We start from the raw sequence: 13,745 nt of genomic DNA, 5'->3' as shown, positions 1-13,745 counted from the left end.
TTTGATTAGCATGAGTGAAGCCAGTAAAGCGATACGGCCCGGCATAGCTGCCTGAAAACACCGACCCCACACTGAGCTGGGAGCCCTCCTCAGATAGGTGGAGGAGGTTCATCTATAAAACAGAAAGAGCAGAAGCTCTGATCTTTTACTGGACGTGCCTCCTGCACCCTGCGAGGTAAGAGATAAAACATATGAAAACAGAGGGAGAGAGATTTGACAATGAGTGATTCTAAGCATTAGCAGGTTACCAATAACACACGGCAAATGTGCATCTTTAATGGTTAATTTTTAAAGACAGCTGGTGTTGCTTTGTAATCAGAGGCTGTGATGGATTTACTTAATGGCGAAGGTTTAAGAGGGAGACGTGCCAGGAAAGCTAATGCATCTCACTTTACCGGCCTCTCTAAAATTCAGATAAGCTTAAGATAAAGAGAGCTATATCTAAAAGTAATTGCGTTCCGATAGCGACGGTTTGCTGCCGTAATAAGAAACACAGGTGTTATTTCTGGGCCTTACTTTGTGATATCCTTCCAAGGTCAAATTTTAATTACAACTAATGAGATTGGACGGCGCCTCACATCTCCGCTTCAGGGTAACGCAACTTTGTCAAAATGCTGATGCAGGAAAAGGCTGAGCGGCTCCTCTTGAGAATGAATCGATGTGCGTTTATTCAACATTTGATCACAGAGAATTAAAAAATGTAGCATGCACTCATACTGCCAGACCGTGGCGTGAATATTCATGGGCAGAACAACACTTAAATGGAGGCCGTCTCAGTTAATTAATGATGATGTACGTTATTTTGTTTGGGCATTAGGATGAAATATGTGTATCTTTAATGCTGATGCTTTCTCTGGCAGATTAAATAGAATTTACATCTTTAATTTGTTTGGTGATATTTTATGCAAATGTGTGCCGAGTTTGATTGCGTACGATTGTTTTTGTCATATTTTTCTGCCACATGTGTGTTCTGCAAACTCATTAGAGTTAATTATGAATATAATTGCCCCCAACTAAAGTGTTCACCTGTACATCTTGAAGTGCTGGGTTCTTTTTCAGCATCGACTCAATACGGCGCTGAACATGTGTGTTTGGTTTATATTTACATGACAGCGCGACACGGCTGGAACAGCTGCACATAACTGATATGAATCTCTTGTGCCGCCACGTCCCAAAAGTGCTCCAGTTTCTGAACATTTTGGTTTTGTGTGCTTGTGGAAGATGAGGAACTGTGGCTAGAAAGAGATTAAAAAAAAAAAAGAAATTCTCTTCTCAGGTGTGTGTGCTTCTGTATCAAGGTTAAACATGTTTCTCATTCAGAAAGATGTTTTTTTTTCTGATCCACTCCCCGTATTCGACATCACTCTACCTGAAAATACAATTGGATCAGCCCTTTGTGACACACAAGTGTCCTGTTTACACAACATTTCAAGTGAAAACTCATTGTTTCTTCATTTCGTGACAAGTCTATCTTGTCATTTTTCTCGGTCTCGTCTGTGTGTGTGTCATGGTTTTAGACAGAAATTGGTGTTTTGGGTGTCAATCCAAAAATTTGGAGTGTCCAAAATGTATTTGTTGGGGGGGTTCAGCTTCATAAGAGTAATATAATTCCTCCTTCTTCCTCCTCTCTGCTTAAGCATTTGAACGTGCCCGGATGAGTCAGAGAATTACGAACCAATCAGAGGCCGCCTTTAAAAAGGTATGGTATCAATTGACCAATCACATTGCTCGTTACTGGGCGTAATACAAAACCGGAAGTCAGTTGCAAGTTGTGTACACGAGCTGATATTTTGCTATATTTCGACAAAAAAATTATGAATTTAGGCAAAATTAGACTGTGGTGAGTAGTGATGGCCATTATACGCATATTTTAGAGGCTTTGAGCAACATGTCCGCTGATGGCTCGCTGCCTAAAACCATGGTGTGTGTTTGTGTGTCTGCTGCTCCTGTGCATCTTCCTTCATGTTTTCAATCATCCCTACTCTGTGCGTCTAATTACCCTCATGTGGCTCACGATGACCCCCCCCCCCCCCCGTATAAATACCTCCCGCCCTACCTCTTGTATCTGAGCCAGATCGTCTCGTTTCTCAGCATTCAGAGATTCAGCAAACACCTCATGTGAGTTCCTAGTGTTCCCTAGTGTTTTTGGACTTTATGCCTTTTCACTTGAAAGCGCTGTCGAGTAACAGGCCGTTTTACTCCCAAACACATTCACCCAGAGACAACTCATTGTGTAATTCTTTGTTAATCACCTTAATCACCCTAAAACAGAAAACTCGATCAATTTGATTATACATTTAAATCACCCCTATACAAGATCCTCAGGTCTTTTAGTCTATAAACAATTAATCAACAATTAACTTTAAAGTTGAAATAAACAACCAATTAGGCTTCAGTCAGTTTCACCCTGCAGCTTAAACACTGAGCACAATTTAAAGTATGTATTGAAACAAAAATGAGCTCTTAAACTGACTTAAATCCCTCCACTGAACTCCACATCATCTGTCTGGAGGCCACAGGTCAGACTCATAATACAGAACATCACAGGAGTCAGTTATCATAAGCATCCTCCAGTCGAACTTATACTTGAGATTGAAACGATCTGATTTCTTGATAGACTGAACCAGACAGGTTCAGTTTGAGGTTGATGAGAAAGGAAGGTTACAGGTCGCACAAAAACAAGGACTTTCTAAAGCAATCAGATCGATCAACATGTTTTTGCTTGAGTTTATGGAGGTGCTGGAAAGAAATTGAAATTTAAATGTTTTTTTAAAGATGATGTTTCATTAAATTTAGAGACATTTAAAAAAAAAAAAAAAGGTTTAACTTTCATTGTTGCTCACTTGCAATGAATCATGTAAAAAGGACGTTTGGTGGCTCAACCACATTCACCTTGACTGGAACGTTTTAATTTTCTCATGAACAAACGGTCATTTAACGATTTACACACACACACACACACACACACACACACACACACACACACACACACACACACACACACACACACACACACACACACACACACACACACACACACACACACACACACACACACACACACACACACACACACTTTGCCGCACCACAAACACGAGGCTATTATTGTTGGCACGCTGTAACTGTGTGGTTAAGCTATCCCGTCCTGTACCTGCCAGAGGATTAAGCAGTGAACAGCAGCGATAACGGCCACATGATCCCTGAGTCTCTGCGCTCCTCTTATCAAATCCATTTCTCCTCGCTGTGCGTTGGTGGTTGCGCGTGGCTGCATGCGTCTCTATTTCTCTCTGTTTTTGAACAAACACCATTGTCCTTTCCCTTTCTATCAGCGGCCATATAAAATCAATAGACTATGTAATGCATACTGAAGAGGCTTTAGCTTACATTTAGCCACTGAGCTTATTTTTAAGATCAACTGTGCAGATCAGTGGCCGTTCTGATAAAAAGCTTTCGCAGAGGAAGAAAACCGCCGGGGTCTCTGCTTGCTGCAGCAAATGGCCTGTTTCAATTGTTCATCATCCTCACATTAATGGTCTGACTGCAGCTGTCGGGGCTCTTTAAGGAAGCTGCCGCTGTCCGGGGCATAGCTATAGGGACTATGATAAATATCTGTAACATACACTTCGTATAATTTATGGTTGGAGCAAGAAAAAAAATAACTTGGATTTCAAGGTGAAGAAAGCTCCCGGCGCTTTTCCACCAGTACCTGTTCGCCTTTTAGGCTTTTCCATTTCGTGTTAGTAGCTGATACCAAGTACTTTCATGGTTCCTCCTCGACCGCGGTTCCAAGCGAGCTGAGGCGAGTAGACAAGGTGACGACGACAGATTGCAGGCCGCTGATTGGCCGGCGCGTGACGACACACTTGATTCAGGAGAGCAGCTCGTCTAGTCAGCTGTCTGGTGGCCAAAGCAGGAGCTATGTGTCCATAAAATATACATAAAAAATACAAAGTATCAAGGTCACATGACCCACATTCCAATAATAATTCCACAAAACAATGTTTATTTAATTGCCTTTTGCTTAAACAGGAAAAAAGCTCAACACAATACCATCAAAGCTCACGTCTGCAGAAGGTTCATTTCTAGTTCATGCTGCAACATTACAGAAGAGCTGTACTTTTCCGCCGCATTATATATCTCCCTCTCCTCTGAAACCTGACATTCCCGCAGCTTTTCTATTGAGCGCTTCTCAAAAAATTCACTCTCAGATGAACACAAGAGGGTCAGATTTGAGAGAGTGGAAGTATATTCTTCTTTAAGCCTCATCTTGGCACCTCAGTAACACACACACACACACACACGCGTGCACACATATGTGCACGTTCACGCAGCTGTTACAGTTAACTAGAGAGCTGGCAGTCCTGCAGCACGGTTGGGTTAATCACACCGAACAAGATCATCATGCTCATAAGACTTGAAAGGCTGCGCAGGTCAACCTCAGAAGCTCTGGGCCGACAACTCAGATCTTATCTCATCGGGTAGAAATGCCATTTTTAGGTCACATTGTCTTGTTTGTTTTTTTCTTCCCTCTTTTTCCTCCATATGCAGTCATATGTGTTCTTTGAACCATTTTCTAAACATCTGGACTGTGTAATTATTTTTAATTACCCTTGTTTCAGTAATAATGACAGTGAATCGTGAATTTGAGGCTGTGTGTAATGTAAAGCAGTTCCAATTCAGATGTGCTCAAGTATTTATGCACAGCGGAAAAAAGAAGAAAAAAAAACCTCTCAAAGAAGGAGTCCGTACTGATAAAAATGGGGACTTTCTGACAACTTAAGCAAAGTTTTAGTTTTCAGGTACATGCTTTCTCTGCACCCTGTCTCTCTGAAGCATTTTGCCTCAGGATGAAAATGTTGATTCGAAGTGAGATTAAAGAGGAAGTAAACACCACACCTCAGGGACAAACTTTCAGGTCTACAGAAATCGGTGTTGCTAAGAATAAGCAAAAAAAAAAAAAAACAACAACAAGGGCATTCAGTACAATTCAGGTTGATCTCACAGAGATTAAGGTTACTCAACAGCAATGACTAAACAATAACCTCCTGCTGCGCATACCAACAGAGCAATGGCAGATAACCTTGGTGATGCCAGACTTATGTTCATATCACACCTTCTTATGTACAATGGAAGATTAAAAAGGGTATTTTATCTCTTAAAATTGCGTTTTCACAAGTTAGTAAATCATCTCTAGGCTTAGACCGGGAAGGTCGGAAGAAGCAAGTTTTCAAAACTGTAATTTTCTGAAGAAAATAAGACTTATGTTGTGTAACTACATATGAACCTTGGAGTCTATAAATCTCTATATATCCAATCCAGTCACATGTGACTAAATTGAGAAAGGCGGACTGGAACGTGGATGAATGGATGGATACTGTAAGTTAATTAATCACGAGTCAAGGCATTGTTGTCACTTCCTCATAAACAATCAGATAAATATTCATCTTTAAGTTTTACAATATTATTATGAGTTGTTTAATAACTTTTGTACTTAATTATTAACTGAAAGCTTTACCGGAACTGATACCTGAACAGGCTACAATATTTCCATTCATGTCTTCATTAAGTTAAAAATTCTTCCGTGCTTCCCTGACGACGTTTCAAAACAACATAACTAGAAAGTTTGTATGAGAAACCAAACGGCCGTTCTGCATTAAAACTTCTACCAAAACCAATTTGATTATTCTTTTAGATAGCGTTGTATCACGTATCAAATGCTATTATTTCAAAAGCTGTAGCTTATTCCTGTAATAATTCACGAGGTTTCTTTGGGGCGTTTGATTTCTAGCACAAGATGAGCATGTTTAATCCTAAAATGTACCGATGTTCACATTAAATCAGAACTATTTCTTTATTGTCAATTCTTTATTTGAGTCCTGTTATTTATCTCTGTGGATTTTTGCCACACTTGAGCACAATCATACTGAATAGTTCTTCTCTTCATTCATCACCGACATGATGGCTCCAGCTCTGCTTTTCATCAAACTTTTTTGCAAGACAGTGAACGAGTGATACTCTGAAAAGGGACGGCTTCTATTAAATCCTCCCTGAGTGGATGATCATTCACCATGCACAAACATTAGCACAACCGCCACCGCTGGTCTGCTATTCTGTTAAACGGATCAACGTGCCATACTTTATACAGTTCCACCGGCAGTACGCGACAGAGATATCTCAGTAAATCAATCTCATCCTCCTCATTTCGCAGCGAATTGTTTCTTTTCCCAACGGACACCTTTGTGGTAAAGGTCAGGGAAGAAGGCTGTGCTTTTAGAATGGCAAACGATTGCATGTGTGGCCACGCAGGTGGAGAACCGTTCACTATTGATCTGCGTGTGCAGCCATATGTTACCGGAGCAGATAACGCTGTCGTCCTGCAGAAGCTCATACATCACGGTGTTACGCCGCCACAAACAATCTATGAACTAGTGGGTAACACTTCATTTATTTCTCAGTGGCTTATATCTAAAATCACTGAAGAAGCTGCCTGATATGGTGTGATAGCCTTTGATATGTATGTTTGGATATTTCACCTGGTTTGGAAGGGATCCAGTCGTGTAGACGAAGCTTTCAAAAAGAGTTTCAATGCTTCAATGGTGGGAAAACATCGGAGCATGACAGAGCAAAAAAAACGGACATACAAGCAACCCGGACTGTATTTCCAACTGAGAAGGACGAATTAATGATATTGGCCAGTTCAGCATTATCTGTTGCCCAGACAGTACACAGTGATGATGCTGTTACAAGGTGATGGAGTCACTCCTTTGACCTCTGGACGAGAGGGTTCACCGTCATTTACTTTGTGGCAGCGTCAGCGGTTTATTCTTTCTCTTGTCTTTTATGACAGTGTGAATATGGCGACTCAAACACACTGTAAGCATAGACAAGAAAAATGTATCCTATTCAATCAATTGATGAAATAAGTCAAATTTTATTCAGGAATTACCTTTCATTCAAGTGTTTCACTTCAACCCGATATCACAAGTCTTTTGGATGGACGATTTATGAAGAGACAAAATGTCACTTTTCTGAAATTATATTGGAGCACAAAAAAAAATAAATCCAAAATACCAGAATCACAAAAACCTGGAGATCACAGACACGATCATTGAGACACTGTAAACCAACCCACAACACTCAAAATAACACAGGAAGTGAAATGTGTGACAAAATCGTGATAGAAAACAGAAAAAAATGTCAGTTTAAAGCTGATATTTGCTTTTTTTTAAACGGTTGTAATTTCTATATGCTAAAGACGACCTACATTTTTCTACAATAAGCAAACAGCCATGAGTGTGTGAGGTGTGACTGTTACAGGGTGATATAAAAAGGACCTACTCACCTGACTTCCTGCAGTTAGCGTGCCTTTTCACCGATGGATTCAATCAACTGTGAAAAAAAGAATCATGTAAGAATTTAGAAAGTGCGAGAATAACCAAAACCACGTGCCATCTGCGATATTAGAGTTAATAGTGTGGCTTTAAAGTGGATTTATGCAAGTTTGCAGGAAGGAATAGCTGTGTAGTAGTTAGTTCGGTTGCAACTTCATTATTACAGATTTTTGGCTTGATTTCAGGTTTCTTCAATGTTTTTACAATATTAAAACATCATTTTTAATAGTCCACAAGCAATAAAGTGCACAATGAGCTTGCTTTCTTGAATTTCAGTTTTTATTTACTGCTGCTTTTATAACAGTGTTATTGTGATTGAGGGTACTGTCATTGTCACTTTCTTCTGCATGTTGATTTAATGTACTTTCATACAGCTCAGATGTGCACAGGACGTCAAGTTGGGAGCTACAACTTGTAATAATGCCGCAAAATTTTTTCTGTAATTTATTGTCCAAGCAGTAACATATAAAATCAATTTATCATTTTGCCTCTCTAAAGAAGGTAAGAGACTAAATTCGCTCAACAAATTGCTTCGACTCCTAATGGTTTTGTTTGATGTTTGTATCTGCCAAATCAGTCGAATTAAGTTTTTTTTTATTATTATTGCTCCAACTTCATAAATATTTGATTCCAGTAATTATTTGCCACTAGTGAGTCAGATGGAGCCAATTTGTCTTCTGTTAGCATTCAGCTTTCCTCTGTTTCCCAATTAGTCGTGTTGACGACTTTACAGTGCGAGAAAATATATCCGCCGACAATCTGCGACGCCGTCATCAAAAAACGGCAAACAACCTACTCAGTACTGTGTGTGTGTGTGTGTGTGTGTGTGTGTGTGTGTGTGTGTGTGTGTGTGTGTGTGTGTGTGTGTGTGTGTGTGTGTGTGTGTGTGTGTGTGTGTGTGTGTGTGTGTGTGTGTGTGTGTGATCTGTCAAAATATCATGCGACGTGCTTGAAGAAATCCCCGTTAAGGTTTGCCTGACCACAAAGCGAAAGCGGAGAACTGCTTCCACTAATCTGCAGGTCACACTCTTCTTCTCAACATCTCCAGGGCTGAGGCTCCCCCGCTCCGTGTGTGTGTGTGTGTTTGCCTCTCGTGCAACAGCCCTTGTGTGTGTGTTTGTGATACAGACAGTGAAGAAAAGAGCATCATTCAAAGTCGGGGGGGGGGGGGGGGGGGGGGCGGGGGCGACAACTTCATAAGCAGCGATCGGGTTCAGTCACACACACGGAGTAAAAAGTCAAAGCGCTGTTAAGTGCCGGCTCACCTTTCACAGCGTGAGGTAAACGGGGGGGGAGGATTCTCCCTCAGTATTTCAGACACAGCAGATGACTCAGATGGCCTGTTAAACCCCTGCTGACATGGCCTCTGGTCCCGTGTCCTGCTTTCATCCCCTACAGCTCGCTGATATCACACAGACAAAATGGAAAACACTGACATGGACACCTCGCCAGTTGGTCTCTCTGTCTGCCTGTTCCCTTTATATCCCCATCTTCCTAAATAACTGCAAACAAACCCTCATGTTCCCTCCGACAGCACCTTTCTCTTCCCCTTCCCCTTCTCGGTATCACTCCACCTCACCCGTCACTAATTCACTCCGTCACTCATCAGCTCTTCTTCACATGCCCTGATTTCCTGCTCCATTTCTAGAGTGTCACCAGTGTAATACAAGAATGTCTCCGAGTTCTCCTGCTGTTCTCCAGCGACCTTGATTTTAACCTTGTCCCCTCGCTGTCCTTCCCTTCTCTCTTTATCTCTCAATACGTCTTCTGCAGCAGCTGAGATGGCAATGAGCAGCATCCTCAACGCTGACGACATCAAGAAGGCTGTCAATGCATTTGCAGGTAAAGGCGAGACGATTCACTGCGTTTCTGCTGTTTGTGACGCAGGACAAACCAAACACGAGGCAGATTAATGCAGAACTGGGAGGTCTGCACCTCGCAAAATAGATAACTGCCACCCGATAAATCATTTTTATGAAACTTTATGACACAAATAAAATGATAAAAGCGAATACTGAAAATGCTGCTTCCAATGATTTATTCGGAAATATACCTAAATAAAGCTTATCAAACTCTATGGATTGCACTATAAATTAATCCGGATCAAGTGTCTTGAACCCATAAGTCATAATGTGCTGCTGTGCTTCTCTCGAGGGCAGCAAATAACTATTATTTATTTATTTATTTTTGTGGGAGCAGCGCAGCAGTTAAAGTAAACCATTAAACCGAACCAGAGCTGAGCAAGTCGCACAAACTGATTCATATAGATTGACTGTTGTAATCTGTTATAATCTACCCCCCCAAAAAAATCTTAACTTTCACCATCAAAATGCCACGCTGAGCATTTGTCTCATTATTTATTGAACATAGATCACAATCCTGTGATTAATCATTGAAATCGTCAAAGCTTTGCACTGAATGATTTCCTTTAACAGAAAAACATTGATTATGGGAAAAGATGTAATAGGAAATCTCATCCTCACACACACACACACACACACACACACACACACACACACACACACACACACACACACACACACACACACACACACACACACACACACACACACACACACACACACACACACACACACACACACTTTGCCGCACCACAAACACGAGGCTATTAACAGGCCTGGACTATATTGAATTGAACTATAGTTCTTGCATGATATCAATGAAAACTCAGGAAGTAGAAATAAACTAGAAAGTAGAAAATATATTTGCACAGTGAAAGAAAGCTGCTGGATTTCAAAGCTGTTTCCCCCTTTATATGATGGAGGTCTGGTTTTACAGCAGAGGCACAATGAATTTAAAAAAAGCATACATAATTCATAAAACCGACAAAAATTACATTTAAAATTGGATGTTTTGTCCATTTGAGATGGTACACTGCTCACAATACTGCTGTACTCATGAATCTTATTACATTAGCCTCTGCCACGATGGAGAAAGAGCTGGTTAGTGGCTCCAAGGAGAGCGGTCCACCATTCAAACGCCCCGTCGCTACTGAATCATACACAGAATCCCAAAGCGAAATGATTCGGGACATTGCCAGTCTTCTTTTTATTGTTCGCAACACAAATACCCACTGCTATTGGGCGTTTCTTGCCAAAACTGCAGATTGGGCCTGATAATGAAACGGTGTGTTATGTTCACATTGAGTCGTCTGACATGTTTTCAAACCCAAGCTGTTCACCCATTTGTTCTCATAATGGGGTAATCAAAACTTTCATGTTGACGCAAGTGTTGAACATGCGTCATCGTGCATTTGGATAAAATTACTCATGCAGCACAGTCTTGAGGTGCTTCACATTACGTGATCTATCGATGACGGCTACTGTTACGCCCTCACAACTATTGGAGGGTAATTTTGGGTTTGGCGTCTTGCTCAAGGACACTTTGACACATAGACAGGACAAGATCGGGCGTCGAGCCACCAACAGTTGCACCGGAACTCTTTATCAGCCTGAATGTGTTTGAACAGCTCAACCTTCTCGGCTGGCCAAACCGTAGGGTTTCTCGCTCTCATCTTTGAAAAACACCACCAAGGAGGTCCTGGACACCATCATCATCATCATCATCATCATCATCATAATAATAATAATAATCAATAGGCAGCAACATGTTAATGATTCTGAAATAATCCCGCTCCTTCACCCTTAAGTTTGTATGTCTTATTGTTGAATCTCTTACCTTCTTCATGAAAAATGGAAATTTACAATGAAACAAATGGATTAAACGAAAAACAGAATTCAAACTTTTCAAGTCAAGTCCTTTTTTTCCATCACAAACCACAATTATATGTCGTATAATGTATAATGTGCAGTGAAATGTTTTAAGTACCTGTTCCGCACCAAAACAAAAACAACAGGTTTTATGGGATCGAAGAATAGAAATAAAGATCTAGAACACAAAATGAAAATAGCACACGAAATAGAACACTATATGACATTAGACATAAAATAATAAAAAAGAAAATTAAGGCGCACGAAAGAAAAAAGATGAATAAAGATGAATACATTTTGAGTTTCAAACCATGCTGTTTGAACTAAATTAGCTTCTCAAGGCTCATGGAAATGTTACTGCTGGTGAATGAAAATGGCACAACTAAAGAAAAATCAAGACAGCAGTAAAAAAAACAAAACTTAATTTAAAAAAAGTTTGCACACCTGACATCATAGGATTTTCCCATGAAGGATTCATTCAATATTTGTTTGCAGCTCCCGAAAGTTTCGACCATAAGAAGTTTTTTGATATGGTGGGTCTGAAGTCCAAGTCCAAGGATGATGTGAAGAAGGTCTTCACAGTGCTGGATGCCGACAACAGCGGCTACATCGAGGAGGAAGAGCTCAAGTGAGGAAAACACTCTCAGACGCACGCGAACACAAAGCGTCACGCTCAAAAAGACGTAGCAATGATTCACACAAAAGCCAAGCGCTCTCTGTGACACACTTCCAATCTGCTTTGTTTCCTCTGGTTAGATACGTCCTGAAGGGTTTTGCCAAAGATGGCAGGGACCTGACAGACAAAGAAACCAAAGCATTTTTAAAAGCAGCCGACAAGGACGGAGACGGCAAGATCGGAGTCGATGGTAAACGCAAAACCACACAAGGCCACACAGAGACCGATTTCATTTCCACATATTTCTTCAGGCTTGTAGATTATACTATAGTTATCGTAGTTCTAGTAGTAGTCTGGCTTAAAATGCTTTATATTGGGACGATGTTCAGATTTAGATTTTTGACTTCTGACCATTGTTTCTGTTACAAATATTGTTTAAGAGAGCATTTAAGTGTATTGGAAGAGGAATTATTACAGTTTTAGAACCTGCCAAATTTAAAACACCAAGACACATACAGTCCCTCTGAAACTAATAAGTCCTTTACGATTTCTGAGAAAATACAGTAGATTCGGTAATAAAACTAAACATTTCCACCAACATTTTGGTGTATTTTGCTGAATGAAACGTACAGTTTTGAACTGAATGCTTTAATTAACAGTGAAATTAATTCAAATGAAATAATAGACTCTAAAGTGTATGACATTTGCAGGCCGTAAATTACCTCCCTTTCTCTGGCACACTAAAGCGTTATACACATGCGGGTCAGTTTTCACTCAGATAGTCTCACTTGACCCTTTCACTGGTTTACCCCTTTACCTTCTTTGGACTGCTTTGATAAACACTTTCCTCTGATTCTTTCCACAAGATATATAGTTTAGGAGATGAACCAGACGTCAAACCAATCAAACACTATGGCTGATTGATACAAACTAGGAAATTTTGTAAATAATTAAAGACTTGTGTGTAAGAAGGAGTGCATGCACTCATTTAAAGGGAATTGCATGAAAGTTGGTAGCATTCAGTTATATATAAATATGATTTTAAGTGTTTTGTCTTGTTTTTTTGGTATTTGTTTTACTATGTTTGTACTCAGGTGAACTTAACATTATCAGCATTAACCTAACCCTAATATTCGGACATCTTTTGCTTTTTTTTCTTGTTCTCTTGCAGAATTTGCCGCCCTCGTGAAAGAATAAAATAGTCACTTATTGCAGTGAAACATCGCCTCTTAAACCGACACGACATCCCGACACCTGCCCCCCCCCCCCACACACACACACACCTGCTGCCCTTCTGCCCTTCTGCCCTTCTGCCCTTCTGCCCTTCTGCCCTCACACACCGAACCCCCCCCCCCCCCCCCCCCCCCCCCATCACCACCACCACCCTCACCCCCGCCCCTCTCTTATCAGACTAAAGCTACTATGACTCCTCCTCCCAACCTTTCCTCCCTTATCACCACCTCGAAATACCCCCACCCCCATCCTATTTATTTTATCCTTTTTCTACAAATTATTTGGTTTGTCTTTATGTGTAGATACATAACACGCCTGCAGGAACAAAGCTCACATTTTAAACCATAAGATAGATATAGAAGCAAAAGCCGATTCTACGAGAAAGGATCTCATTTCCCTCCGTACCTCAGACTTCTGCCCTCCTCCTTACCTTTTTCCTCAGCCACTACTTCTTCTCCCTTTGCATCTTTATTATTTTCTATTTTCCGTCCCCCACCTTGTCTCTGTTAAAGTCACTTCTGGCTCTGCGCCCTTAATGGACCCCTCTATACTCCCTCACACCATCACCTCCTCCATCCATCCACCTATCCACCTATCCATCCATCTCTCCTCTGGTAATGAGCTGTTGTAAAACACACCAAAAGAAGAAAGAAGTCAAGCTGTGAAAGAATGAAATAAAACTGAAAAAAACCCAACCCAACAAAGCCTGGAGTAGACTGAATCACTGAGACTTTTCTTTTAATGCCTTTCTTTGATGTGGCTCTTATCTGATTT

The 13,745-nt window shown here is 40.7% G+C and overlaps 1 protein-coding gene across 1 annotated transcript; it reads left to right on the top strand.

Moving 5' to 3' along the window:
* Positions 1 to 9,170: 9,170 nt before the first annotated feature.
* pvalb6 (parvalbumin 6) lies at positions 9,171 to 13,669 on the top strand. Its single transcript, XM_080487760.1, has 4 exons — positions 9,171 to 9,233; positions 11,618 to 11,750; positions 11,879 to 11,988; positions 12,910 to 13,669. Exons 1-4 carry the CDS (start codon positions 9,173 to 9,175, stop codon positions 12,933 to 12,935), a joined length of 330 nt encoding a protein of 109 aa, XP_080343886.1. The 5' UTR covers positions 9,171 to 9,172; the 3' UTR covers positions 12,936 to 13,669.
* The last annotated feature ends 76 nt before the right edge of the window (positions 13,670 to 13,745 follow it).

The sequence above is a fragment of the Lipophrys pholis genome, assembly GCF_963383615.2.
Source record: "Lipophrys pholis genome assembly, chromosome: 19".
NCBI classification, from domain to species: Eukaryota; Metazoa; Chordata; class Actinopteri; order Blenniiformes; family Blenniidae; genus Lipophrys; species Lipophrys pholis.
The sequence above is the reverse complement of the archived record's forward strand: the minus strand, read 5'-3'. Positions and strand labels throughout refer to the sequence as shown.